At 39.2% G+C, this 26,751-nt stretch overlaps 1 protein-coding gene across 3 annotated transcripts in view; it reads left to right on the forward strand.

Moving 5' to 3' along the window:
- Window positions 1–26,751, forward strand: part of TRAPPC9 (trafficking protein particle complex subunit 9) — an 831,265-nt gene that overhangs the window by 477,288 nt on the left and 327,226 nt on the right. For all 3 annotated transcript variants that reach the window (XM_073330054.1, XM_073330052.1, XM_073330055.1), the window contains exon 21: window positions 444–534. In XM_073330054.1, the coding sequence (XP_073186155.1) occupies window positions 444–534 (91 nt within the window). The remainder of the gene's footprint in view (window positions 1–443; window positions 535–26,751) is intronic.

The following is a 26,751-nucleotide window of genomic DNA, read 5'->3' on the forward strand; positions in this document are numbered from 1 at the left end:
CTTGTACGGGAACCAGCACTGTAAGGAGTAGATGGGTGATATGTCCAGAGCGATTCCACAGTGCAAAGAGGGTGTGATCAGATTGCTTTGGTGTGAGGCCAGACCTTGCCATCAGGTACGTAGACTGTCAGAGGTGTGGGCCTTGCATGTGATGATTAAAGTTCCAGATTATATTTTGTCCTTGCCACTTAGGTCTGACTTTCACTTTCACACATGCTTCACCATGGTAAGGTCAGAATCTGGCACTTAATGTTTCCACTCTGAAGATATAAACTACTATAATTAATTGTCCATTATCCAACTTCACAGATTAATAAGTAGATATGAAGTTTTGAATCTTTAATAAATCCTTAAGGTACAGTTTTGGTTTTCAGTAATCATAAATGTTTGTGCTACAGGCTCCCTTTCTCTCTGGATCAAAGTTTTCCTTAACTCTCATTTACCCTTCTTTGAAGCGTGAAGGAGAAGCAAGTGTAGAAGGAGTTCTTAATCAACTGGTCCTAGAGCATCTACAGTTGGCTCCTCTCCAGTGGGGTGAGTAATGTCAAAAAGCATTCACGATCATTTAGGATGAGTATTGATTTCTAATCTTCTGTAATATGTATCTTACAGAGATTTATTACATAAAATCATCAAGTAATGTTTTGATAAGATGTACCATGTACAACATTGTTTACATTTTCATTTATTGATTGAAAATCTATGATGCAGAAGAGGTTAGTAGGAAAGAGTTTTTTTTCCATGAATGCTTTGCTCAGCTGGAGATAATCTTATAATTTATATATCTATTGTCTTTAAAATGTATTAATGTTAAATATGGTGATAATAGTTTTGTGATAGAGCTAATCAGGAATTTGTTCTTGCAAACAAATGTCCTAATGTTTTGTACAGGATGCAACTGTCCTTTACTTTTTCCTTACATATTACAGTATGTGGTGTAAAATAAGTTCTGTGTTTATGACTGATCTGTGATAAACTTCTTTTCAAGTATATTTATTACTGTATTCTAGAGATTTATATTACATTAACTTTTACTGGAAGGGTGATTGTTTGGCTAGCAAGGAAGAGCATTTTCTCATAATTATGCCTTACCTGTGTGAGCAGAGTCAATTTCACATGTAACAGTTATGTAAATGTGACTCCTGTATAAGAGTGTCAGCAGTGTTCATTTAAGAGCCTGTGGTGGTTGATTTTTACAGCACTTTAGAAGGGATTTAGAAGCATTTGTCCCACTGATTTTCATTGGGGTTTGTGCTTCTAACTCCCATAGGAATATGTGAAAATCTCCCCCTGTGTTTCTGTATGATCCATCTTATTTAAAATGAAATCTTTTGGCTCTTCTCATATTCTTTCTTGCTTTCCCAATTTGGGTTTTTCTTCAACTTGCAAATTCCATTACTCCCTTTAATATAGCAAGAGTTTTGATTCATAAGAACTAAGTAGTCTTTTGCATCCCTATTTAACATGGCAACTCTGTAGGTCAGGATCAGATGTTTGGTGGAGATACATGACTTGTTCTGATTCACAATACAATTCTTTTCTGCACAATAATCTTTGACTTCTTATATGGAACCTAATGGAAGGATGACAGACTTTGTCTTGTGTCAAGGATTTGAACTGTCATCTCTGTTTCTAAGGTTTGTGATATTTCCTGCCTTATAGTCAAGTGGGTTGAAATATCTCCTGGCCTATGGCGTGATATTCTTCCTTATTAAAACAAAGGATTCTAAGGGTCCTATGGCTCCAAAGGAATATACAATATTGTGGAAAAATGGCGTGAATGTTATTACATTGCTGAGACAGTAAGATCAAAGGTAAGAAAATGAAAAGTTATGGAGCCAAGTTATGCTAGCAGAATATATGGTCTTTCCTTAAACCATACCTTGAGTTCTTGTTCATGTCTAATATTTTCCTTTTCTGCATATATTGTTAACTGTAATGACTCAATTTTTATGTACGGTGTCAAAAAGTTATGTTAATGTGGGAACTGTGAATTATTTCCCTGGCTTTGTGTTTGTGTAAAATTCCTACCAGAATGTTACATTAAAAATGTATGGTATTTATTTCCCCTTTTTACCAAAAACAAAGAAGAAGAAAGATTCCACTTGCTTTTTTTAAAATTTCTATTGAAATATACAATCATTAAATCATGCATTGAGTTGAGGTTCCACATGTTTGGGGGCCAAGTATTCCAGAGTGAAATAATTGACGTGGAAGTCACTGGGGACCCTTAGGAAGAGCCCCACCGCAATGCGTGCCACTTCTGACACAATTGGAAGTGATCTGCACAAGTTATGGATGAGGGCTGGTCTCCACTACTGGGAGATCAATGCTGCTGCAATCGATGCAGCAGGGATCGATTTAGCAGGTCTAGTGAAGATCCACTAAATTGACAGCAGAGCGCTCTCTGCTGGACCCAAGTACTCAAGCTTTCCAAGCAGAGTAAGGGAAGTCAACCGGAGAGTGTCGACACAGCGCTGTGAAGACAGTGGGGTAAGTCGACCTAAGCTAAGTCGACTCCAGCTACGTTATTCGCGTAGGTGGAGTAGCGTAACTTAGGTCATATTACCCTGATAGTGAAGACAAGCCCAGAGACACAGTGTTATTGGAGGATCTGGGGAAGAAGTGTGTGTGTGTGTATGTACGTATATATAAAATATGATATCCTTGTGCCATTCATAGTTTAAATTGATAGGGAAAAGCACATAATACATGCATAGTGCTCTGTATTGCCTTGCTGATAACATGGGTGCCCCAGGAATACCTTCATGTTAAACATGAAGCTTGAAATTCAAACGGTTTTATCATCAGTGCAAAAATCTGTTGAAGTTGTGAAAAACACCATTTGTACATGCTCTGGTAACTCTTAAATGGCAGGATAGATTTTCTTCAAACTTCCTAAACAAATTAACTTCTAGCTGAGAATAATCATGAAAAGTGTCATCCCAAGAAGTAACTTGGGTGTGAGACAGGACTTTGGCTTCTTAATTGTAAGTATAATCACCTCATACACATGTAAAAATTACTATCTATACAGCAGCCCTAATTTCACTCTAAGCTTTGATTCTATAATATCCGCACATGTAGATTTAATTTATTTAAAATGAACACAAAAGGTTTACACTGTTCAATTCCTTTTCATATTGTAGCCTGATTTAGGGTGCACTAATAATATAATTTATCAATGTAATGCCTTTTTAAAATTTAATTTTAAATTTAATATTAATTAGTATGGGTTTTTGGCTCTCCAGTCTGTTTGATCAGAAGATCAGGCTCCGCAAAATTTACAAAGGACCATCGGGGGTATGACAGGAAGCTCACACTGAGACAGATATAGCCTTATAGACTTTTTATTAAAATCAATAATAGTAAGTAAATGGTAAAATACTCAGAGTTACAAAGTTACAATTGTATTACTGCTTTTCAAAAGATGCATATGATAAGTTAGTATTATATGCAACAAAGCTTTGGTTAATATACTCGCACACTTCCTTGATAACCTGGTGGTAAGAGACACGGGACCAGCCTTCCAGTTCAGGTTTCTCAGTTCTTGAGTGACAGATGCAGTGCTTCGAAAAAGTGAATGCTAAAAGCTATCAGAACTAACTTAGGGTTTACTTGACTAACTTAAACTTAAAATAAAAACCTAATAAACAAACTAAGAATAAAAACGTAGGGAAACCAAGCTTAGCCTCGTTCCCTTGAAACTTAAAGTTTAAGAAGAACAAGTATAGCTTACTAATAGTAGTAGTCATAGTAGATAGATAGAATAAAGTAAAATAAAATAGAAAGAGTGAGTGAAATGAAGTAAGATAGAATAAGTGAGAAAATGGAGCACTCTAGCGAGGTGGGTCACCTCATTTATAGGGCAAAGTGCCGGAAATCGTGACTCCTATGCCCAAATTTCATTCCTCACCCACAAAATGTTAGGGTATGCTTACCCCATAGGCTAGTATGTTTGTGCATATTGATGACAGGTATATACGCACATAAGTTTCCTTACGTTGTACCTGTTAAGTCTGTGGGTACAACATTGAAAAAACCCCTATGCCAGTCTCCATTGTCTGTTGGTCTAGATAAAAGGTCATAGACATAGGTGTGGGTACTTATCTATTTAGGTAACAAGATATAGGTCAATTTTGCTTTCTGGGTAAAAGGTCTTAATATAGATATGCTAACTTTGACTTAGCTTAACATACAGGATATGGCCTGTAGGTCTCTTGCATTATAGCCAAACTTATTTTTAATATAAATCTATAAACCTATTACAATACATCAAATACTTACATTATAAGAAAAGATATATATATGCGCAAACAAGCAGGTTAGTCCCATAGGCTACAATATGGGACAAATGGGTAGCCAGGTATTGAACATTGATGATCAGAATTTAATCAATCCCAATTCCTGACGCAACTAATGTGAATTGTGAATTTTTTTTTTAGAAGACAGAGTAATAGTGTTTGTTTTTAAATGTCTTCTTATGTGTGTCAACTGTATAGTATGGCGTAATTTATGAAGTGAAAGCAGCCAGTGATACAATTTTCTAAGGCTGAAGTAATATTTAAAAGCAGGTTTAACATTTTTAATGGGCATTTCTGATAAAAGACACATTTAACATAAGCCAATATAACAGATTTAAGTCTGTATGAAAAGGGCATCAGTCAGACTTTTAAAAGCTGTGTACTTCAGATCACTGCCGGACATTATTAGAATTTTGGTTTCAAATGAACTACATACAGTCTTCTGGAAATTAGGAATGCAAAACGTAGACCCAATTGAGCAGCTGTTAGCATTATTTTGCTTGTGTGTTTGTTTGACAGCATTTCTTTTGGGGTAACATTTTTTTCATGAGGCCATAGATTAGTGTCAGCAGTTTGAGAAGTTTTTTCTCTTAAACATTGAACTTTAAATAATCAGGAACTGGTTTTGCTTTGAGTTTTGTTATTTTGATGCTGTTATGTACAAATTGCTTACATTTTATGCTGAGATTACTTGTATAGTATGATACATCACTTATTTGTACAATGCTTGTGTGTATTGACTGAAGCTTTTGTGACAATGATTTATAGCTAATGCTGTATGGCAGTAAGTTATATTTTACTGACACTCAGGCTCTGTGCTATCTTTAGGAAAAGCTGACTGCTATAGTGAAGATTTACTGTAATTCATGTCAGCTGTAGCTCATGAAAGCTTATGCTCAAATAAATTTATTAGTCTCTAAGGTGCCACAAGTACTCATTTTCTTTTTGTGACTACAGACTGACACGGCTGCTACTCTGAAACTTGTAATTCATCTGTTTTCATTAAAATTTCCGTGAGTACTTAACAATGCAGGTGATCTTTATAGCTTTATAAAAGCTGTTTTTCTAACCTCAATATTCCTTTTAAATGACTATTTGGCATATAGTAATGTATGTTATACATTTAAAAAAATCTGATAAACATATTTTAATAGTTTGTCTTGTACATTTCAAAACTCTGTCTTGCTTTGGTAAGGTAATTTGGCAGAATACAATCAATAGCCTGTTAGATTAAATAAAATATAAAGAATCATATAATTCATTGTTAATGGTACTAAAATGTTTATCTGGGTTAGGAGTCAGGTCTGTTTTCAATGGCAGTAGGGACAGGGGAGAAAAGACCCCATTCAGTAGACTCCTTTGAAATAGATGTGGCATGAAATCCTAATATCATTAAGTGATTTGGGAAGAAATGGAAAATGGAAAGAGAGAAGCTGATCAATGTAAAAATATTTAAAATTGGAAAGCTTATAAAGAAGGAAGATGTATCAAAGGTTAATGTGAGAGTTTTTAATGTGTTGTTAAAAATCGATTTTAAGATTTAGACCATCTTTTTAGAATGGAGTTGTCTATTATTAAGTGTAGTAAATCACATGTAATTGAAAAAGGTAATCTTGCTTAACACTAGCAAGTTCAACACTTACTAAAATTTATGGCATATTTTCTTTGTACTACTGGGCATCAAACCAAATGTGGGAATAGTCTTTTTTTAAGTGCATATATGTTACCATTATCAAATCAAAGAAACATAATCTTACAAATGCCTAATAAGCAAAAAGAGATTATGCTAAGGAGAATATTAATGGAAGTTTTATGGTTGGATTTCTGAGAGACCAATTGTAATTGCTTGAATTGCAACATTTTTCTTTTCTGATGTCTCTGTATATTTCACGCTGTTAAATTATACAGAGAACAAAATTCTCTGGAGACGAAACCTTTATCAGTCTGTTAGTACTGTTCTGTGTTTTATAGTGAAATTATCATAGTTACAAATGTAATGAGCTAACTGTTGATGCTTAACAATTAATGCATGATACTGTTACAATATTTTAATACATACACCATAAGTTAAAATAATCTTTTTATGTAGATCAGTGTTCCAAATCATATTTTTTATCATAAAAGCAAGGTACAGAGCTAGGACTTGTGTTCTCACTATTTTAAACTGGGAGCAAGGAACTCCTGTGTTCTGATATCAGCTCTACCTCTGACTCCTTTTGGGTGAATTGTTTAAGCCATTGATTCTCAATCATTTTTATACCAGGACCCTGTGATACAAGAGAAGAAGTTTTGAAATCCCCTTTATAAGTTTTGGGGCTTTTCTCCCATAAAGGAAAAAGGGTGTTCACAACCGATCCCATTCCTGGGATTGCAGCCCTCTGGTTGAGATACCATATTTATATGTACCTCGGGTTCCACACATGTAAAATGGAGATGATGATGATAAACTTCAGAAGCCTGGTGAGAATGAGTTAATTAAACTTACATAGTGTTTTGGAGTTGTAACAAGCTATAAAAGTTCTAAAAAAGATTTCTGATAAATAGGACTGTCAAGCGATTAAAAAAATTAATCGCAATTAATCGTGATCATGTTTGTCTTAGCAATTGGCTGAACAAGAAGTAGGACTGAGTGGACTTGTAGGCTCTAAAGTTATACATTGTTTTGTTTTTGAGTGCAGTTATGTAACCAAAATCTAAATTTGTAAGTTTCACTTTCATGATAAAGAGATTGCACTACAGTACTTGCATGAGGTGATTAGAAAAATACTATTTCTTTTGTTTATCACTTTTACAGTGCAAATATTTGGAATAAAAAAATAATAATATAAAGTGAGCCCTGTATAGTTTGTATTCTGGGTTGTAATTGAAATCAATATATTGAAAATGTAAAAAAAATCCAAAATATTTAATAAATTTCAATTGGTATTTAGCACTGCAATTAAAACTGTGATTAATCATGATTAATTTTTTTGAGTTAATCGCGTGAGTTAATTGCGATTAATCGACAGCTCCACTTATAAAGCAAACCTTTGGCTTCCTTCAAAGCCCTTGAGACACTGAGTGAACAACTCAAATTGAATAATAATTATACACAGTATAAAGCAAAATAAACTCGAAAGGCCAAGCATGCTGGACTTGTGTAAGAATTGCACGTTAATCCTGCTTCACCTGGGTACAGTCCACAGCTAGCTTTTCATTAAGGGGAATTGTTTTTATATATGGGTGTCACTCTCTGAAGTTCTGAGTACATCAACTTCAGTGAAAGTGGATAGGAGTTGAAGGTGCTCCTCACCTTGCAGGATTGGACATTGTGTGATTACAAAAGCTTTCTCTCTGGGCTTGAAATATAACTAAGTTTCTGTTTTGAGGGTTCATTTAATGTGATTTTTGGAATTAATTTTAGCAAATTTTGAGGTTGATGTAATTTCCAGAAATCCTGGGTATTGGGTGGGTGGCGGTTGCAGCTTTCTCTTTGTATATACTGTAATGAGTAGTGTATATTACATACATTGCTCGATACAGTAATATGTTCTGTAATGAGTAATCCCTTTATAATGTTTCAAACAGTACTATATGAAAGAGCATTAGGGAACTTTTAGTGGGCACCAGAAGAGTAAACAAAGACCAATTAATGTGCAACATGCTCGTGCACTTTAGAAATCACACAGCCAAAGTGCACACTGCTGCTCTATGTAGACAAGCCCTAGATACTAGTAGCAGCTTCCAGAGTTTTTCTGGTGTTTATTGGATAAACATAGATTTCAACTTGTTGTTGTTGTTGTTATAATATCAGGGAGGGGGGCGATGGGAGAGAGGGAAGTTTATTGGTTAAAACCAAAAATCAGAAATCCTAAATATAAATGTGGAAATTCTAGTGTTAGACTTTCCTCAACTCTAACAAAATGCCATATCTATTTTAGGTGAGTTCCTCAGTAAATCTTTAATTAGCTTGTATATTTTCCATGGGATGCCTGAAAATGATGCCAGAGTAGTATGAACTCTCTCCCCGCACACTGTACATGTACTTCAAGACAGTTTAAATTAAACACTGATATCTCAAAGCATTGTACGGTACAGTACATTGCATTTGCCACAGTGAGAGTTAAGAAAAAAAATAGAATTGCTTATATAGAAGATACAGCATTGAAGAGTCTCCAGCTCACAATTAAGAAAAGTAGTGCTAAATAGCTGTATTCTTGATTGCCAGTTTATAAGTACAGAATACTAAAACTTTTACAGAGAAATCAAAATAAACCAGCTGTCCACTTGCCTCATGCAGGTTTATTATATTGAGAGGAGACTGAAAATTGAAGGCTAAATTTAAATTGCTCATAATGGGTAAATGGCATAAATATAAGAGGTGGATTTAACAGCTTCTCAAACAGCTTAATAAGCACATCAGCCATTTTAGGGCAGCTATCCTCTGGGTTGTATCCTCAAAATACCTTGGACAATATTTAGCAATATGTTGTTGCATTTTAAATGAGACAACTGCTATTGCAGGGGCCGTGACCAAAGGTCTTTCCTCTCATGGAGCTTAAAAACAATGAATGAAACCGTTCATTTTATTTTGTAGCTAATCGTAATTAAGTCTTTCAGCAATACATTTGATTAATTCTGATGGAGTACAGCAGTGTCAATTCCTAGTACCCTAGTACACATGCTATGAATGTTGGATTTTGCTCCTTCATAAGTCCAAGAATTTTTTTTTGATTACTTCTATTTTAGAATTAAAACAGCATTGGTGATATGGTCAGTAGAAAAGGAAATCTAGAATATCATTGAGAGAAATTCAAGAACAACTCATCTACACAGAAAAAGATCAATGTCTGATGGAAAGATTAAGAGGCTGCAGTTGGGAAACAACCTTGATTTTGTATGAATTCTGTGGCATATCCTGAGCTTGCTACCCTGCCCCCCCCACCTCCTCCTTTTAACAATCTACATGAGATGCAAGAAAAGTGGAAAAAGCTTTTAAGTATCCTAACAGCCTGAGAGGTGATGGGATAGTCTGGCAACAGCAAACAAGCAAGAAGCAGGGTGTTTTAGCTCCTGAGAAGTATCAAGAGACTAGGATAGTGCACCGAGAAAGGAACTAACTTGACAAAACTAAGACATTTGGCACATTTTAAAAATGTTTCTCAGGTGTCAACAAATGCCTCTGTAGGACATAGTTTGGATCTGCTGATTGTTCTAATTCTTATTGAAGTTTTACTTCCTAATGTTTTTATGATGAAGAGCAAATGATGAATTTGAATTTCAGCTAATATTTGTTCCATATTAACTCAATTAAATAAATCAACTTTTTAAAATAAATGTCATGCAAAATCTTAGGCTTAGAATTTACTAATGTCAGTTTACTTATTTAATAAAATATTGCGTAGAACAAGGTAATTCATATGAGAGAAATGAGCGGCATTGTAGGGAGGAAAGAAAGGTGAACAATTAAATGACTAAAGTAGAAATGCTAAACATTTTTTATGAATTGTTAAGGGTTCATACAATAGAGTTCTGAACTGGATATACTAGTTTTATAGAACAAATGTGATGATAGGAATAACCAGGAAAATGGATTGGAGTTTAAAATATTATATCAACACAAACTTTATTGAGAGGATCTGAATTGGAATCCTCCCTATGCTTTCAGGTGTCGCTTAGCTCATTCACAAGGCTCTGCTCTTCCTGTTTGTCATGTGGTTTGCTGGAATAGCTGCCGCCTTGTGTTTCTATAACTTAAAATTTTTATAAGGATAGGCTGTTGACTTATCTTTCAACCCCCAATCTGGAGGGCCCGTGGGTTGCTTTTCACTTGGATCTCTTCAACTTGGGTGGCTCTATCAGGCATTAAAACTCCTGCTGGTATAGTTCTCAGCATCATTGGAACATGCAAGCCTTCCCACCATGTCAAGGTGCAGCCACTATAGAAAGTTTATCGAGAGGATGAGAAAAATAAAAGTTGGTTTTTGTGGCGCAGTTTGTGATGGATAATACTGAGTATGTAGAGAAAAGTGATATGAATATTTTGGCTGACACAGCGGAGGCTGTGTGGATAGAAATTAAGAACAATAAAACTGGGTATATGATTCCTGGAAGATACTTAGCTCATGGGCAGCTTGGAAAAGTAGATCAGAAAATGTATTTATAGATATGAGAGTCCAGTCAGAAACTTTGATTACAGGAGATTTTAATTACTTAGCAATTAGATGGAACATACTAATAGCTATGCAAAAACTCAGAAGTGAACAATATTCATAACTGTACTGCAGGAATGCTTTGAATAGCCTATACCAACATGATATTTTGAGCCAATTTTAGGCAGTGAACCAAAGTGAGATCCTCTGTTCTGGACTGAAATTGATGAGCTTTTCCTCTCACACCCCCATTTCGAAGTGTTGTTTTTCTCTAGGGGTGGTTTTGGTTTTTTTTTTTGTACTGACTTGTGCTCTTGGGCATGATCTTACATCCATTGAAGTCAAGGCAAATCTTTCCCTTAACTTCACTAGGCTTTTCATTATGTTGTTGCTGCAGTACTACAAATGATGATTCCTTGTTCAGGCTGAGTTGTCCTTTGCATGTATATCCTTCCAAAATTACAAATATATGGAAACGGGGGTGGAGGGGGGAATAAGGCTGCAGTGGCCAGGTTTTTTTAGTTATTTGGTGGAAGGAACTACTTTCACACCTTTCTGTTTAGTTTTTTGGCTGTGTTCCACTTTACAATTTGAACTGGCAATAATTATAATGTTCCTACTTGGGGAGATTGGGCAACCCAGACCCATACCCAAATGCAGTTTGAAAGTTTTAGACTTTTATCAGTTTATATTGAGATTGTTTCCTTTCTTTTACACAGGTCAAACTTTTTTAATAGGTATCACAAATAATCCACTTTACTCTGTCAAATGCTTTTCCGGCAGCTAATGACAGAAGAGTAAATAATGGCTCAGGCTAATTTTCTAGTTCCTTAATTTGGGTAGTAATCTCTGAAAATGATAAACTTTTGAGTAATATTTGTAGGATATAATTAAGTTTTTTCAAACTGAGGACAAAGCATCTTGGAGTTTCTTGGGTTGGTTATTGTGACAGGGAAGATAGTGACACTGAGCCAAAATTTAGCTAGGACACAGAAGTCATATCACCTGTTAATTTGATGGGAATTGTGCCTTTCAAATTGGGCATGGTCCATGATCACCACAAATTCTTTGGAAATCAGACAGTTCTTGACAAAGATTCTTAGGGTGAGTTGGTTCAATTTTAAACTTTAGGCATCTGCTTTCCATAGAATTCTGCTGCCTTGAGAAAAATAACAGAAACATGCAACTGGTTTAAAAACAAGAAATCCATCTGGATCTGTCTTGTGATAACTAAATTAATGGTACCCCAACATTGGAAGCCTGAAAAACTATCAAAAATAAGAAACTGAAACATAACAGAAGCAGCCTTTGTATGAGTAATTCAATGTACACATTCATAACATCAAATATACGTATACAAGTATTTGCTAACCATTATATAGGAACACTGACAGCTAATTATGTATTTTTCTGTTCAGTGTTTTCTGTCTTTTCTTCTAGTTGTTGGTTCCTTTCCCTGTTTCTTTATCTCTGCCTTTTTAAATCCTTTGATAAAACTGGAATGTAGCAAAATATTTTCTGTAAGTTTTGTTTTATTATTGCCTCCTATTCAGACTGTCTTGTTTTTCTTGAACTATCAATAAAATAAATATATTTTTATTTAAAATAAATATATTTTTAAAGGAAAAATGTAACTGTTTGTGGGGTATAGGAACATTAAAACAGTTTAAACTTTTGGTTTTATTTTACAAGGGAACCAACCAAACAAATAAGCTTGAGCTGAAATTTTGTGTTTTCACCCACATCAAATATTTATTGCTGGGTTGTAAACTCTGAATTCTTTTTAGCAGCTCTCTTATATATCAAATTGTCAGGTTGGCCATAACATATACGTGTACCTAGAGAAACACCCTGTGATGTTGCAGGAAGAGGAAGAAGATTTTTGTAGCATCCTCAGATAATAAGAGTAGCAGAGTGACACAAGTGTGTGTCGGTCACCCCATTGGCCCAGTGGGGAGTTTGTACGTCCTGTCACACCACTGGTGGGGCTCTCTGTTGAATCAGGCAATTTCGATTAAGGGGAATCAGGGCTCCTGGCAGGGCACGGTAAACATTTCTTCTATGCCTCCTGAGCCTCCTGGCAGGGACAAACAATCACAAATGGGCTTTGACCCTCTATAATGTAAAGTCAACAAACAGCCAGCAGCCTCTGGGGCAGACAGAGCCAATGTTCAGTCTCTACTCTCCTAAGCCGACTGGCTAGGGTAAACAATAGCAGTTAGGGGGCACTGACCCTCTGGGCAGGGCAAAGCAAGCAGTCAGTCTGTAGCCCCTGGGCAGGGGAAAAGCAAAGCAAAGCAGTTTGTGGCCCCTGAGCCACCTGGCTCGGGTAGGCAATCACAGTTAGGGGGCTCTGACTCTTAAAGCAGGGCGGAGCAAACAAGCAGTCTACTGCCCCTGGGCAGGGCAGGGCAAACAATCTGCCTATGGCTGTAGCCCCAATAATCACACCTAGTGGCAAAAGTGCAGGGGTGGGGTGGGGCATGGGAACCTGGGCCCACCCTACTCCACCGGGTTCTGACCCAGGGCTCCTATGAAGCCGTGAAATTCTCAGTTTCAATGGTTCAAGCATTAGCTTCTGATACATTCCCTGGATCACTTCCTACCGCAAGACTCATCTTGGGCATCTTCTCGGCTGGCAGTGTTTTAGCATCCCAGTCAGTCTCTGGGATCGGCTCGTTGTCCACAGCATAGTCCAGGTCCATGGTTCCCATCACTTGGAGAGTGGCAGGAGCTTGTAGCACACATCCATCCTTCTTGCCAGCCAGCCCTGATTGAACGGGGCTGCTTCCTTTTATTTGTTCCTTCCACCTGCAGCAGGAACGATGCAGCGTGGTCTCCTGGGCCCACAGTGATTGGCCAGGCACCATTGGCCCAGGGCAGGATTGGCATACCCTGTAACACAGAGCAAATGTATTTTATAATGTGGCTTTGTAAAGCAGAAGTGTTATCAGTAGACGATGTGTTAGACTCTTTTTGTAAAGTTCTCATGAAGGTAAGTATTACAGTATCAGGATCAAGTCCAGACTTACGAGACGTAATAAAGGAAGACAGTTATTGAAAATGATTGCAATTATACAGTGAAAGCAAGAAAGCTTTCCAAATTAGGGTGGTGCACTTTTTTAAATTTTATTTTACACTTCTGTAAAACATTATGATGATTGCTTTCTTAGTTACTCAGATGAACTCTCTGCATCATTATTTGCTTTTGAAAACTCCATAATTTGGAATGATTGAGCAAAAATTAGTTCCATGAAGAAACAATACAGTAAAATGTTGTTTTGCACAGCATCTTGTATGCATATTCAGAAGCTGCAGGTAAGGGCTGTTGTGTACCAACTACTTCAGGCAGCTGACTGACATTCCTGAGTCTAGATATGAACTCAGTCTTACTTCTGTCTGTAATACGAAAATTTTGTGATTTTTAAATGTGCTTAATGTGCCTGTTACAAATATTTAAAACCTGTTTGCCATCATGTCACAGTTGCAGGGCTAGCTGCACCTTTGTCCTCTTCCAGGTCTCTCTGAGTTCACCCCCTGAGGTGTCAAGACTTATGTTTTTATCTCGTCTGGGGTGGAATTCTGCAATTCTCCCTCTCTTAGACTAGGTCATTGGCTACAGCACCTTGTGTATAAAGTGTGCTTACTCAGTAAGTCTGACTGGGTTTGGCATTTGCGGTTCTTCCTTTTCGGGGACCCTGACCAGTGGTGTTACAGTGACTGGACAGCTTTCAAAGCAAAATACTGTTTAATTTTAACAGTAGAAACAAAGCACTTGGAGAAAAAGGATTTTAAAACAACAATCTACACACATGTCTACCTTATCTAAAGCCCTACCATTCTGTGATGGTAGCCTAGGCAGACATAGCATCTTCAGACATCCTGCTGAGTGCCTGTGTCAGTCTGTTTTCCACAAACAAACTTAAACAACTACCCCTTCTCTTCAGAGAGAGTCCTTTTTAAAAACTGTTAGAGTGCTTTTGACCTCTGGTTCCCATGCCTTCTCCAGTCCAGGCATTGTCTTGTAACAACTTTCAAATGTTTCCCGAGGTGAGGGCTGGCTTATCTTGGACCATTCTTTCCCCTTCCTGACTGTTTTTCCCTTTAATAGCCTGCTATTAAACTAAGCAATGTATTCATACAGTAAACATCTGAATAACCAGGTCAGCATACAGTATTCATAAACTATTACAGAGCAGCTCCACATCTGTCACACGCTCATTAAAGAATAGTGTTGGAATCCTCCCAGTGGGTATTCTCTTGGACAGTTCTGCTTAGATGGGGTTTTGGGGTAGTATGGATGGGCTTAACTGTGTTTAAACTACATTTGGAAACTGTTTTGATTTATGCTTAGCGTGGATGGGGTTTTTCGCTGCAGAGATCTATTATGTTTCCAGGGGTAAAGTACAGATCTTGGTATGTAGCTCATGACAGGTGATACATACAGCGGCTTGTAACAACATTTTTTGAAGATTTGTGATACATAATTGTTGATGTTTATAGGCCATTGAAATGAAGAGAGGGGAGAGAAGCACACGTGTTGCAGCAGTATAGGCAACATTGAATTTGAAAGTTGTCACGCCTGTAATGAGGAAAAAATAGGAACTTAATAAAACATTAAAAGAGAGACAACTTAGATTTTTCTTACAATTACAGAGAACAGTGAACATTAAAGTAATGAGATCTGGAATTTTGTACTGTCTCTTGCCTAATAGAAGTAAATTTTTCCAGCTGCTCATTCTAAATATACAGTGTTTATCATGGTAGATACATTTTCAGCTATTAATGTACATACTAATCTCACTGTTAAAACTTGAGAGTAAAGGTACATTGTAAATAATCTTTAACTCTGTGGTAATATTTACAAAATCTTAGTTTTTAATCACTGACGGCATTACTGCCACAGCTGCTCCATCAGTGGGCAGTCTGGATGATCACGGGTAATCTTACATCCCAAGAGGGAGAAAAGTGTCTGCAGATACAAAAAAAATGGATAAGTATTAGCTTCTTGTGAAAGCTTGGCAATAAAAAGCCATGCTCAGTAATTTTTTAGAAAAGATGTTTGTGTAGGGATATTTGTACTTTTTTCATGACATATGAGTGTTTTCCTTCCTACAGCTATGTGAATTAGTGTCTAATTTCTAGGGCTGCTCTTAAGTGTCACCTGTGTGGCATTAACTCCTGTGACAGTATTAGATCTTCCTCTGCCATCTCAAATCCTTGCCAATTATATACTTATTCCTGATAATGGAATGTAATAAATGGTGCACACATACCTATGTTTTGTCATTCATATTGTGACGTTCCCCTTTGGTGTTATCTGGACCGGTGAGCTGCTAGGTCACTCCAATCTTAGACTCTACCCTTATCCTTACCCTGCTTTGCTGTGAGAACCCCCACTCCTGGGGGTTCACGCTAGCATGTAAGCTGCTTGGATTGTGCAACTGAATGACACTAGCCAATATCTCTGGTCGCAGACACAACCCTAGGAACCTCTGTCTTGCAGTGTCCAGTTATGCCCACTTGTTCTGTTCTGTTCACAAGATTTCTCTTTTATTTGTTGGGCTGCAAAGATCATGTCTGTGGTATCATGGCCAGCAAGAAAGCAACACTGTGACTCTTGATAAACTGAGTCAACTAGGTAATACACGAGCCTGTTGAGAATGACCCATGCAAGGATCTTTCCCACTATAGATGGCAGTGAGATTCCATGATGGTTGTAACAGATAGATATGCTTCCCTTCATTTTGTATAGATGGACTATGAAACATCCTTATGCTCCTGGGACACAGTACCATGTTTCCATATAGTCTTGAAAATGTTCTTGAGTCTCCTGACTAGGTGGGCACCTCCACATTTGTACACTTCAGGTAGAAAGCCATCAGGATCTGGAGATTTGCCCATGGACAGCTGCTTAATGGCCTTAGTACCGTTGTCTAGAGAAGGGTTCATGGACAGCTCTTCCAGCACAGGACACTGCCGGAGGGAGTTGATGGCCTCATCAGACATAGTGGATTGACAGTTCAGGACACTATCAAAGTGCACTGCCCAGCAAGAGAGAATGTCACCTTTGTCTGTGATCAGCAAGTTACCATCTGTACCACTGGATTTTGTGCCTTTGTAGAAGGCCTTTGTAGAAGGCCTTCATGTCATGCTTGTCAGCTGCTTCCTTCAGTTCTGCAGTTGACTTTAGTAAGGCTTTTGATACTGTGTCACATGACTTTCTCATAAATAAACTAGGGAAATACAACCTAGATGCAGCTACTATAAGGTAGGTGCATAACTGGTTGGACAATCATTCCCAGAGAGTAGTTATCAATGGTTCACAGTCATGCTGGAAGGGCATAATGGGTGGGGTCCCACAGGGATCGGTTCTGGGCCTGGTTCTATTCAATATCTTAATCAACAATTTAGATAAATGGCATAGAGAGTACACTTACAAAGTCTGCGGATGATACCAAGCTGGGAGGGGTTGCAAATGCTTTGAAGGATAGGATTAAAATTCAAAATGATCTGGACAAACTAGAGAAATGGTCTGAAGTAAATAGGATGAAATTCAATAAGGACAAATGCAAAGAACTCCACTTAGGAAGGAACAATCCGTTGCTCACATACAAAATGGGAAATGACTGCCTAGGAAGGAGTACTACGGAAAGGGATCTGGGGTCATAGTGGATCACAAGCTAAATATGAGTTGTCAGTGTAACGCTGTTGCAAAAAAAGCAAACATCATTCTGGGATGTATTAACAGGAGTGTTGTAAGCAAGACACGAGAAGTAATTCTCTTGCTCTACTCCATGCTGATTAGGCCTCAACTGGCGTATTGTGTCCAGTTCTGGGTGCCACATTTCAGGACAGATGGTGACAAATTGGAGAAAGTCCAGAGAAGAGCAACAAAAAGGAGTAAAGGTCTAGAAAACTTGACCTGTGAGGGAAGATTGAAAATATTGGCTTTGTTTAGTTGGGAGAAGAGAAGACTGAGAGGGGACATAACAGTTTTCAAGTACATAAAAGGTTGTTACAAGGAGGAGGGAGAAAAATTGTTGTTCTTAACGTTTGAGGATAGGACAGGAAGCAATGGGCTTAAATTGCAGCCAGGGCGGTTAAGGTTGGACAGAGGGAAAAAATTCCTAACTGTCAGAGTGGTTAAGCACTGGAATAAATTTTCTCGGGAGGTGGTGAAATCTCCATCATTGGGGATTTTTAAGAACAGGTTGGACAAACACCTGTCAAGGACCTGTCTAGATCCGGGGTTGGCAAACCTTTTGGCCCGAGGGCCACATCGTGGTGCCAAACTGTATGGAGGGCCGGGTAGGGAAGGCTGTGCCTCTCCAAACAGCCTGGCCCCCGCCTCCATCCGCTCCCTCCCACTTCCCGCCCCCTCACTGCCCCCCTCAGTACCCCTGACCTATCCAAACCCTCCTGCTCCTTGTCCCCTGACCAACCCTGCGGGAGAGCGGGGACAACAAGGGAGGGGCGGGGGGCTAGCCTCCCTGGCTGGGAACTCAAGGGCAGGGCAGGATGGTCTTGCGGGCTGGATGTGGCCCGTGGGCCATAGTTTGCGCACCTCTGGTCTAGGTCATACTTAATCCTGCCTCGAGTGCAGGGTACTGGACCAGATGACCTCTCGACGTCCCTTCCAGTTTTGTGGTTCTATGATCCTATGAGAGTAGGATGTCAGAACTCTTCTTGACAGCAGTAAGCTGAGCTCCTTGTTTAAGTAGGAATATCTGTGCTGTCCCCAGCAAATGCCTCTGCCTTCAGTCCCATTTATTTACTAACCCACTGTGGAGACTGGGTTGCACAAGACACCAGTCTTCTGAGAGAACATTCTTTTGATAAGGTGGTAAACTAAATTTTGCCCATAGCTAATCTATGTGGAAATGTGCTTTTATTATTGTTATCCTGTGTTACGAGATTGATTTAATTCAGTAACGAGAAGTCAAATAGCTAGGCTTAATCCACTTTACTAGTTAAAGATTAATTCAGCATAATAATAATAATGTACTTTATTTATCTACTACTAGCTACTTTCTTGTTTTGGTTACATAACACTTTCAATTTCAATTACAGCTATGACAACAAACAACTCCCATGCTGTGATCAATAAATTTTGCTTCTGAGAGCTGAATGCATCTGTTAGCAATAAAACAATTTACATTCCTGGTTAACAGTTCTTTTTGTGAGAGCTGATTTCCCAATATATCTGTTCACAAGAGTCAGCTTCACAAGCCTAAATAAAGTTTTTTCTTTATCTGGTAACTGCTGCAGCATCTAGAAATTTATGTAACTAAAACTTTGCAAACAGTATTTTTCCATTTACTCTTTGGCCTGGCTGCAAAGCAGCATGGGCTTTGGCTTAGTTCAGTCAGTATTCAACTTCCCTCACTCCGTTTGTTCCATCCATCTGAGTTTTGTCAATAACCAAGATTGCAAGCTCTTCAGGGGCAAGAACACTCTCACAGATCAAGAATCCTAAACTATGGTGATATGAGAGTTAACTCAACCAGTCATCAAACTTATTATACAGCTAATTTGCATGTGACAGTTTCATTGGTTGCATGAAAGAAATTGCACAGATGGTGGTTTACTTGGCCCAGTTACCACAATTCTTCAAAACCATTCACACAACACAAAAGGCATACATAATAACCACAAACAATAGCTTCTCACCATAGCACAAACCCCTCAATTCACCATTTGCACAAATCAACACAGAATCCCCCAGCATAACCCTTGAGGCACAAACCAGCGCAGCAATCCACACAACAACACAGTAATATCAAGCACGCACAACCCCACACCACACCATACACCTCTCATTCTCTACATGAACACTTCATCGAGGGTCTACCAGCACAACACACACACTTGACTACCCTCACTCATGCTTACCATAAAACCATAAACTTTAGTGGAAAATCCTTGGGTTATCACTAGTGTTGACACAAGTGTTTACTAATTTGGCCTTCGGATTTTGTCATACTGTAGTTTGTTCTTCTAATTGGAATCCCACTTCCATTCATTGGGAGATAAATGTTTCTAAGCTGCACATATTCCAGAACTCTCAAGTTATTTTCTCTCTCTCCAAATTTTCAAGCTAGCCTGGTGACTTCACGTATATGGAGCACACTAATTTCAATACCTGGCTCTTTGGGGTATGTTTGGAAATCAGTGGTAAGAGTTGCCTGGTTTCAGCACTGCAGGTGTGAGGTTTGAGTATTTGACTAATTAGCCTACCTATGAGAAGAAACTCTGAAATCAGTTGTCTGAGTAGCAAAGTCCATATAGTTTAAAACACAGTTTAATTGGGTTAGTGTTCTTGCAGAAGAGGTAGTATAAAATCTAGAAAAGGGACTGTATACAAGAAAGGTCTCTATAGACTTCTTGTACTGTACAGCAGTACAAAAGAGGTAGAAGTTCTTCGAGTGATGGTCCCCAGCTGTATTGCACTGGAGGTGCACATGCACCGGAGACTGGAAAAGTTTTCATTGGCAGTGTCCATTAGTCCACGGCTGTGACCTCTACCTCCTTGTGCTCTAAACCAAGGTGTGAACTGACTGCCTCTTCAGCGCCTTTCTACCACCCTTGGCTTGAGATAGAACCCCACCAGTGTCCTCAGCTTTGTTAGCATTCCTGCTTTGAATTAAATTTTCTTCTATAAAGAGTTTTTATATTTTTCTAGATTGTTAGCTAATTTGAGTGATTATTTAGATAGACAGTGTTAGTAAGGGACTTGACTCCCCCACCTGATACCCCACCACGTGGGATATTTATTATACCTAAGAATCCCAGCTTCAAGTCCTGTGTGGCCTGCCCTCAGGTCTTATTGGTTAGTGATTTCCATTGTGTTTGTTTGTATTTCTTTGGGGGGGCTATCCTACATCCCCTCCAGTTGTAATGTCTGTTGTTCCTTTCGCATTTAAACCCAGATATCTTGAGAGTTCTAGCTCAGAAAACTCTTGATCAAATGCTCAATGAGACTGCGATCTGACCCCTGTACATTGGCTGGAGGTACCAAGAACTGTCCCTCCAAGCATGGTACTCCTGGGCTCCAGATCATTAGAGGGCAGAGTTAAGGACCCTAGCAGGAGGAGCAGACAGGACGAGCACAAGTACTTTCACAAAAAGTGAGAAAAATCCCCTCCCAAGTCCTCATCCAAGAAGAGGTCATCTTTCCCTACACCCTCCATGTCTGGTGAGAGATTCTGTTGGAGCTCATAGGGAACACAGGTCTGAGTTGTCAGTACTGAGAGCTAACAGTGCTCCAAAATCACTGACGGGTGTGACTGGCTCCAGCGCCATCAAGGAAAAGGAGAGATTGACCCCTACATTGACAGTACTGTCCCGTTTCACTGCCCAACCAAAATCAGCATCATCAACTGTGCCAAGAGGCAGAAGCCCCTCACGCTCTTCATCCCTCATGGCTGGCAATACTATCCTCAACAGCCTGGCTGTGTATTTTGACCTGGTGTTGATGATTCCTTGGAAATGGTGATCACTAGATAGGTGCCCACACCTTTGATGCCCCATTCGTTGCTACCGCTGACCAGCCGAGGTGTCACAAGACACCCAGTACCAGCAGTCCACTTGTGAAATCTGAGGACTTGTACTTTTCTGGCACACTTGAGACTGAGACAGTGGCTCCACAGATCATATTGAGATGTGATATTAGCCCCTATAGAAGTCTTTTTAGGGCACCTGTCAAGGTTCCTCCCCCACTCTGAACTCTAGGGTACAGATGTGGGGACCTGCATGAAAACCTCCTAAGCTTACTTTTACCAGCTTAGGTCAAAACTTCCCCAAGGTACAAATTAATTTTATCCTTTGTCCTTGGAATAACCACTGCCACCACCAAACTCTAACTGGGTTTACTGGGAAACGTAGTTTGGACACGTCTTTCCCCCCAAAATCCTCCCAACCCTTGCACCCCACTTCCTGGGAAAGGTTTGGTAACCCATCGTCACCCAACATCATTTAGGTGTGCCTCCTGGACACACCTAAATGGGGAATCTTGATGATGGAGGATTCAGACATTACAATTTGAGATTGATTCCGTTTTCTAGGGAATCTTCGCTGGTATCAGTTGTAATATCAAATAGAAGGTTTTTAAAAACACTGTGAAGAGAGGAGAGACTCTTCCCTTTTTTGTTTTGTTTATACACTAAATCATACAGTTTTGATAGAAAAATTAAATCTGGTACATCTAAAATCAAATTATGAGCTACACAGATGCAGGTTTTGTGTCATTTGCAACTGCTTTATGTTGTACTCACTAATCCTTTTAATGAAGAGCTTTTAGCATGGAACAGATTCTATTTATAGTAAAACCATTAGAGCATAAAGCTCCTCATTGCCATTCTGCAGCATTTAGCTCTAGTGTTTGTCAGTGGGAAAGAGGTATTTTTAGCTGCAGCATTCAGAAGGGAGGCTCAAAGGTCAAGAATTCTGATGGGGATATGTTCTGCTACATCAGTGCTCTCACACATCTGTTGTTTACTTTCATTAGCTCTTCAGTAGTAAGAACATTTCTTTATTGTGACACTGAAGGTAAAGCATCAAAAGGATTCCAAGCATGAAACAAATGATCAGGAAAAGATGGTGTAGCCAATTGTGTTAAATGTTCTACTTCAGCTTGAGTGTGTGATTTTCTTTTCCCAAAGACTTCATTCAGTCTGAGTAATCAAGATTCTGCTCTAGGAACTTTAATTTTTATTTTATTCTATTCTCCAAGAAATAGCAGTCAGCTGAAGTAGTAAAGAGTTTTAGGTATATATTCTTTTGATTGACATCTAAGCTATTCATTTTCTTAACAATGCATTGCAACAGTATGGAAGAAATAACATCAATGTATAGTTCAATAAGAATTGTGGTTTATTATTATGTACAATTTACAATGCAGAATAGCTCATAGTCACCAATCAGGATCAGAGGCCCATGGGCTGGGCATACTACAGACACAAAGTAAGACAATGCCACCCCCAAATTACAAGCAGGCCAAACAGAGACAGGACATTCATAGTTTGTAAGGCCAGAAGGGACCACTGTGATCACCTAGTGTGACTTCCTGCATGACACAGGCCATAGAACTTCTCATAACAGGAGAGTGTTGCGAACATGAAGTGGGAGAAGGGAGGGAAGAGGAAGACAAGGGTGATAATACTAGGAATACGTGGTTGCATATATTACCTAACTGTGTAGCTTGGAGGCTTTATAGTTTCTTCTGGTTTTGTTTTTATGTAAGATCTGGGGGAAATGTATTAATAATCGCCCCACTGAAAAGGGGTGGGAATCCATAAAAAAGACTGGGAGTAGAAAAAAGCTTTTAAGAAAGATGGCCTGTAAAAATAACACGAAAATCAGGTAACATCAGCCTGGGATTTTATGCAATTTTAAGGGACATAAAGGTTGCCAGCACACTCTGTTATTAAGACCAGAAAGCACTGATGTAGCACTTTTAGTACAAAGCACTTTACATTGTTAGACAAATCATGCATGGTAAGCTCTAGATCTATAGGTACACTGCTTTTTCAATTCATAGTGATGTGAATTTAATTATAGTTGCCTTTTAAAAATTCTCTCTCATACCCACACTGCTATATATTATTCTTTGCTCTGTTATATGGATGCCATTATCACATAACGTAAAATAGGATACTTTGTGTCAGCAAATTGTTATATTCTTTTATAATAGCCTAAGTCTTTTTCTATGCTCGAGACAACATTTAATCCCATCTTCCTCCACCCCGTCAATAGTTAATTTATGGAAGTCCATATAGTAATGGTGGTGGTTGTTGTTCTGTTGTTATTATTGTGTTGTTATGTTTATTACAGTAGTGTCAGGTAACAGCCGTGAGTGGGGCCCCATTGTCCTAAACATTGCACAAATATAGAGTAATGGACAGTCCCTACCATAAAGAGCTTACAATCTAAATAGACAAGACAAAGGGTAGGGGAAAGGAATATAACAAAGAAACAGAGTGAACAGAGTGTTGGGCTGCAAAACAACATTTTGGTGTCACAATTATTTTCTTTTTTAATTCTTTGGGTTGGGTATAGTTAAATTGTGATTAGCTACACGAAAAGACAAAGCCAGGGAGAGGGGACTTTGAAGGAGAAGGGAGAAAAGGAAAGAAAAGAAGGAAGGTGGGGAACAGACGACAGGTGGAGGGAGCCTGAGATGGAGACTGTGCAGGTGGGGTTGGAGTAAACAGCCAATCAGGACATGGGAGAGAATTTTCAGAGCAAGAATTGTGGAAAGCAATCTTATGACATCACCAGTGTTCGCCAGTTCGCACTAATGCACTTCCCAAAGGTGCTTCTGTGCTGGCTCCTGCTGCCTTTGGAATATTTTTGGCCTCTGTGTCAGGCTCCTTCCAAGAATTTGTTTTTTTATCCAGCTCTTACACAGTCATGGATCTGAGAGGCACTTGCAGGGAAGGATTGTCCTATCTGGGTCCCATCTTTCTCCCTCTTCCTCACCAAATACTGGAGTATTTATTCAAGCTGTTTCTGAAGTAGTCATCTGCACATAGGGTTACACAGCCCCTCCCAAAAAGACAAAGTAGTAATGACATTAATAATAGTGCTTGTATAGAACTGAGGAATTCCTCCTTCACGTGTGCTCAGATCATTTTATCATGTTCTCACCATTAATATATTTTAAAGAAAGAAAAGCTTTGTAGATTTTAAAACGTTCCTTACGGATATGGGAAAAATTGGGACATCCTTAGGTTTTTTGCAAAAGAAACATTTTTCCCCCCCCGGATTCTTAGTCAACATAGGTGCAGAAGGTAAAAGCTTAACCAAGGTCATACACTGCCACACAGTGACTGTGACTAGGCATGTGTAAAACAAGAAGTTCTTTTACTGTAGCTTTTGGGGGTTGGAATTGGAATCAGGGCGTTCGTGGAGAGGGTCCCTCTTTGAGGGGAAGGATTTGTACTAGGCCCCAAACTAGTAAAATAATGCTTAAAATCAGTTGTTAATATTCTGTGTTTGAATGCAAGTACTTCTGGTCACCTAACTGCTCAAGTATTCAGATATTCCAAATACACCCTCCCCCTTCTTTTCTTGTATTAATGGCACCATTTGTTTTGATGCTGGTTATGTGAATTTCTGTGCAATTTTACTGTCTCTGTTAGTTTAAAATTAGCAAAACAGAAAGCATTTAATCCTTATTTGGGTTTGAAACAGGTTTAATTACCGTAATGATGGTATCTTTGTTTAACTTGCAACCATTGTGACAACTCTTTTTTGTAATTAGTTTCCATGCAGGTAGCTGTTACTGTACTGTTGTACTTTGCCATATTGGGTGAATTTTAAGAATAGTTGTAAGAAATGCTCCTCTGAAATTTTCTTTTACAGACTGTGTAATTGGTGGTGAGAAGTAAAAGACAGCTCTGCTTCCAAGATTCGTAGTTTAACTCTCAAGGTGACTGAAGCATTGATATAAATTTGAAGCTTTAGTGAGATACAGGCTCCTAGTGTCTGTGATCATAGAATCATAGAATATCAGGGTTGGAAGGGACCTCAGGAGGTCATCTAGTCCAACCCCTTGCTCAAAGCAGGACCAATCCCCAACTAAATCATCCCAGCCAGGCCTTTGTCAAGCCTGACCTTAAAAACCTCTAAGGAAGGAGATTCCAGGTAACGCATTCCAGTGTTTCACCACCCTCCTAGTGAAAAAGTTTTTTCCTAATATCCAACCTTAACCTCCCCCACTGCAACTTGAGACCATTACTCCTTCTTCTGTCATCCACTACCACTGAGAACAGTCTAGATCCATCCTTTTTGGAATCCCCTTTCAGATAGTTGAAAGCAGCTATCAAATCCCCCCTCATTCTTCTCTTCTGCAGACTAAACAATCCCAGTTCCCCCAGCCTCTCCTCATAAGTCATGTGTTCCAGTCCCCTAATAATTTTTGTTGCCCTCCGCTGGATGTTTTCCAATTTTTCTACATCCTTCTTGTAGTGTGGGGCCCAAAACTGGACACAGTACTCCAGATGAGGCCTCACCAATGTCGAATAGAGGGGAACGATCACGTCCCTCGATCTGCTGGCAGTGCCCCTACTTATACATCCCAAAATGCCATTGGCCTTCTTGGCAACAACAGCACACTGTTGACTCATATCCAGCTTCTCGTCCACTGTAACCCATAGGTCCTTTTCTGCAGGACTGCTGCCTAGCCATTCGGTTCCTAGTCTGTAGCGGTGCATGGGATTCTTCCGTCCTAAGTGCAGGGCTTTGCACTTGTCCTTGTTGAACCTCATCAGATTTCTTTTGGCCCAATCCTCTAATTTGTCTAGGTCCCTCTGTATCCTATCCCTACCCTCCAGCGTATCTACCTCTCCTCCCAGTTTAGTGTCATCTGCAAACTTGCTGAGGGTGCAATCCACACCGTCCTCCAGAACATTAATGAAGATATTGAACAAAACTGGCCCTGGACCAACCCTTGGGGCACTCCACTTGATACTGGCTGCCAGCTAGACATGGAGCCATTGATTATTACCTGCTGAGCCTGACAATCTAGCCAGCTTTCTATACAGCTTATCGTCCATTCATCCAGCCCACACTTCTCTAACTTACTGGCAAGAACACTGTGGGAGACCACGTCAAAATCTTTGCTAAAGTCAAGGAACAACACGTCCACTGCTTTCCCCTCATCCACAGAGCCAGTTATCTCGTCATAGAAGGCAATTAGATTAGTCAGGCATGACTTGCCCTTGGTGAATCCATGCTGACTGTTCCTGATCACTTTCCTCTCATGTAAGTGCTTCAGAATTGATTCCTTGAGGACCTGCTCCATGATTTTTCCAGGGACTGAGGTGAGGCTGACTGGCCTGTACTTCCCAGGATCCTCCTCCTCCCCTGTTTAAAAGATGGGCATTACGGTAGCCGTTTTCCAGTTGTCCGGGACCTCCCCCGGTTGCCATGAGTTTTCAAAGATAATGGCCAATGGCTCTGCAATCACATCTGCCAACTCCTTTAGCACTCTCGGATGCAACACATCCGGCCCCATGGACTTGTGCACGTCCAGCTTTTCTAAATAGTCCCAAACCACTTCTTCCTCCACAGAGGGCTGGTCACCTCCTCCCCTTGCTGTGCTGCCCAGTGCAGCAGTCTGGGAGCTGACCTTGTTCGTGAGACAGAGGCAAAAAAAGCATTGAGTACATTAGCTTTTTCCACATCTTCTGTCACTAGGTTGCCTCCCTCATTCAGTAAGGGGCCCACACTTTCCTTGACTTTCTTCTTGTTGTTAACATACCTGAAGAAACCCTTCTTGTTACTCTTAACATCTCTTGCTAGCTGCACCT

The sequence above is a fragment of the Lepidochelys kempii genome, chromosome 2 (genome assembly GCF_965140285.1).
Source record: "Lepidochelys kempii isolate rLepKem1 chromosome 2, rLepKem1.hap1, whole genome shotgun sequence".
NCBI classification, from domain to species: domain Eukaryota; kingdom Metazoa; phylum Chordata; order Testudines; family Cheloniidae; genus Lepidochelys; species Lepidochelys kempii.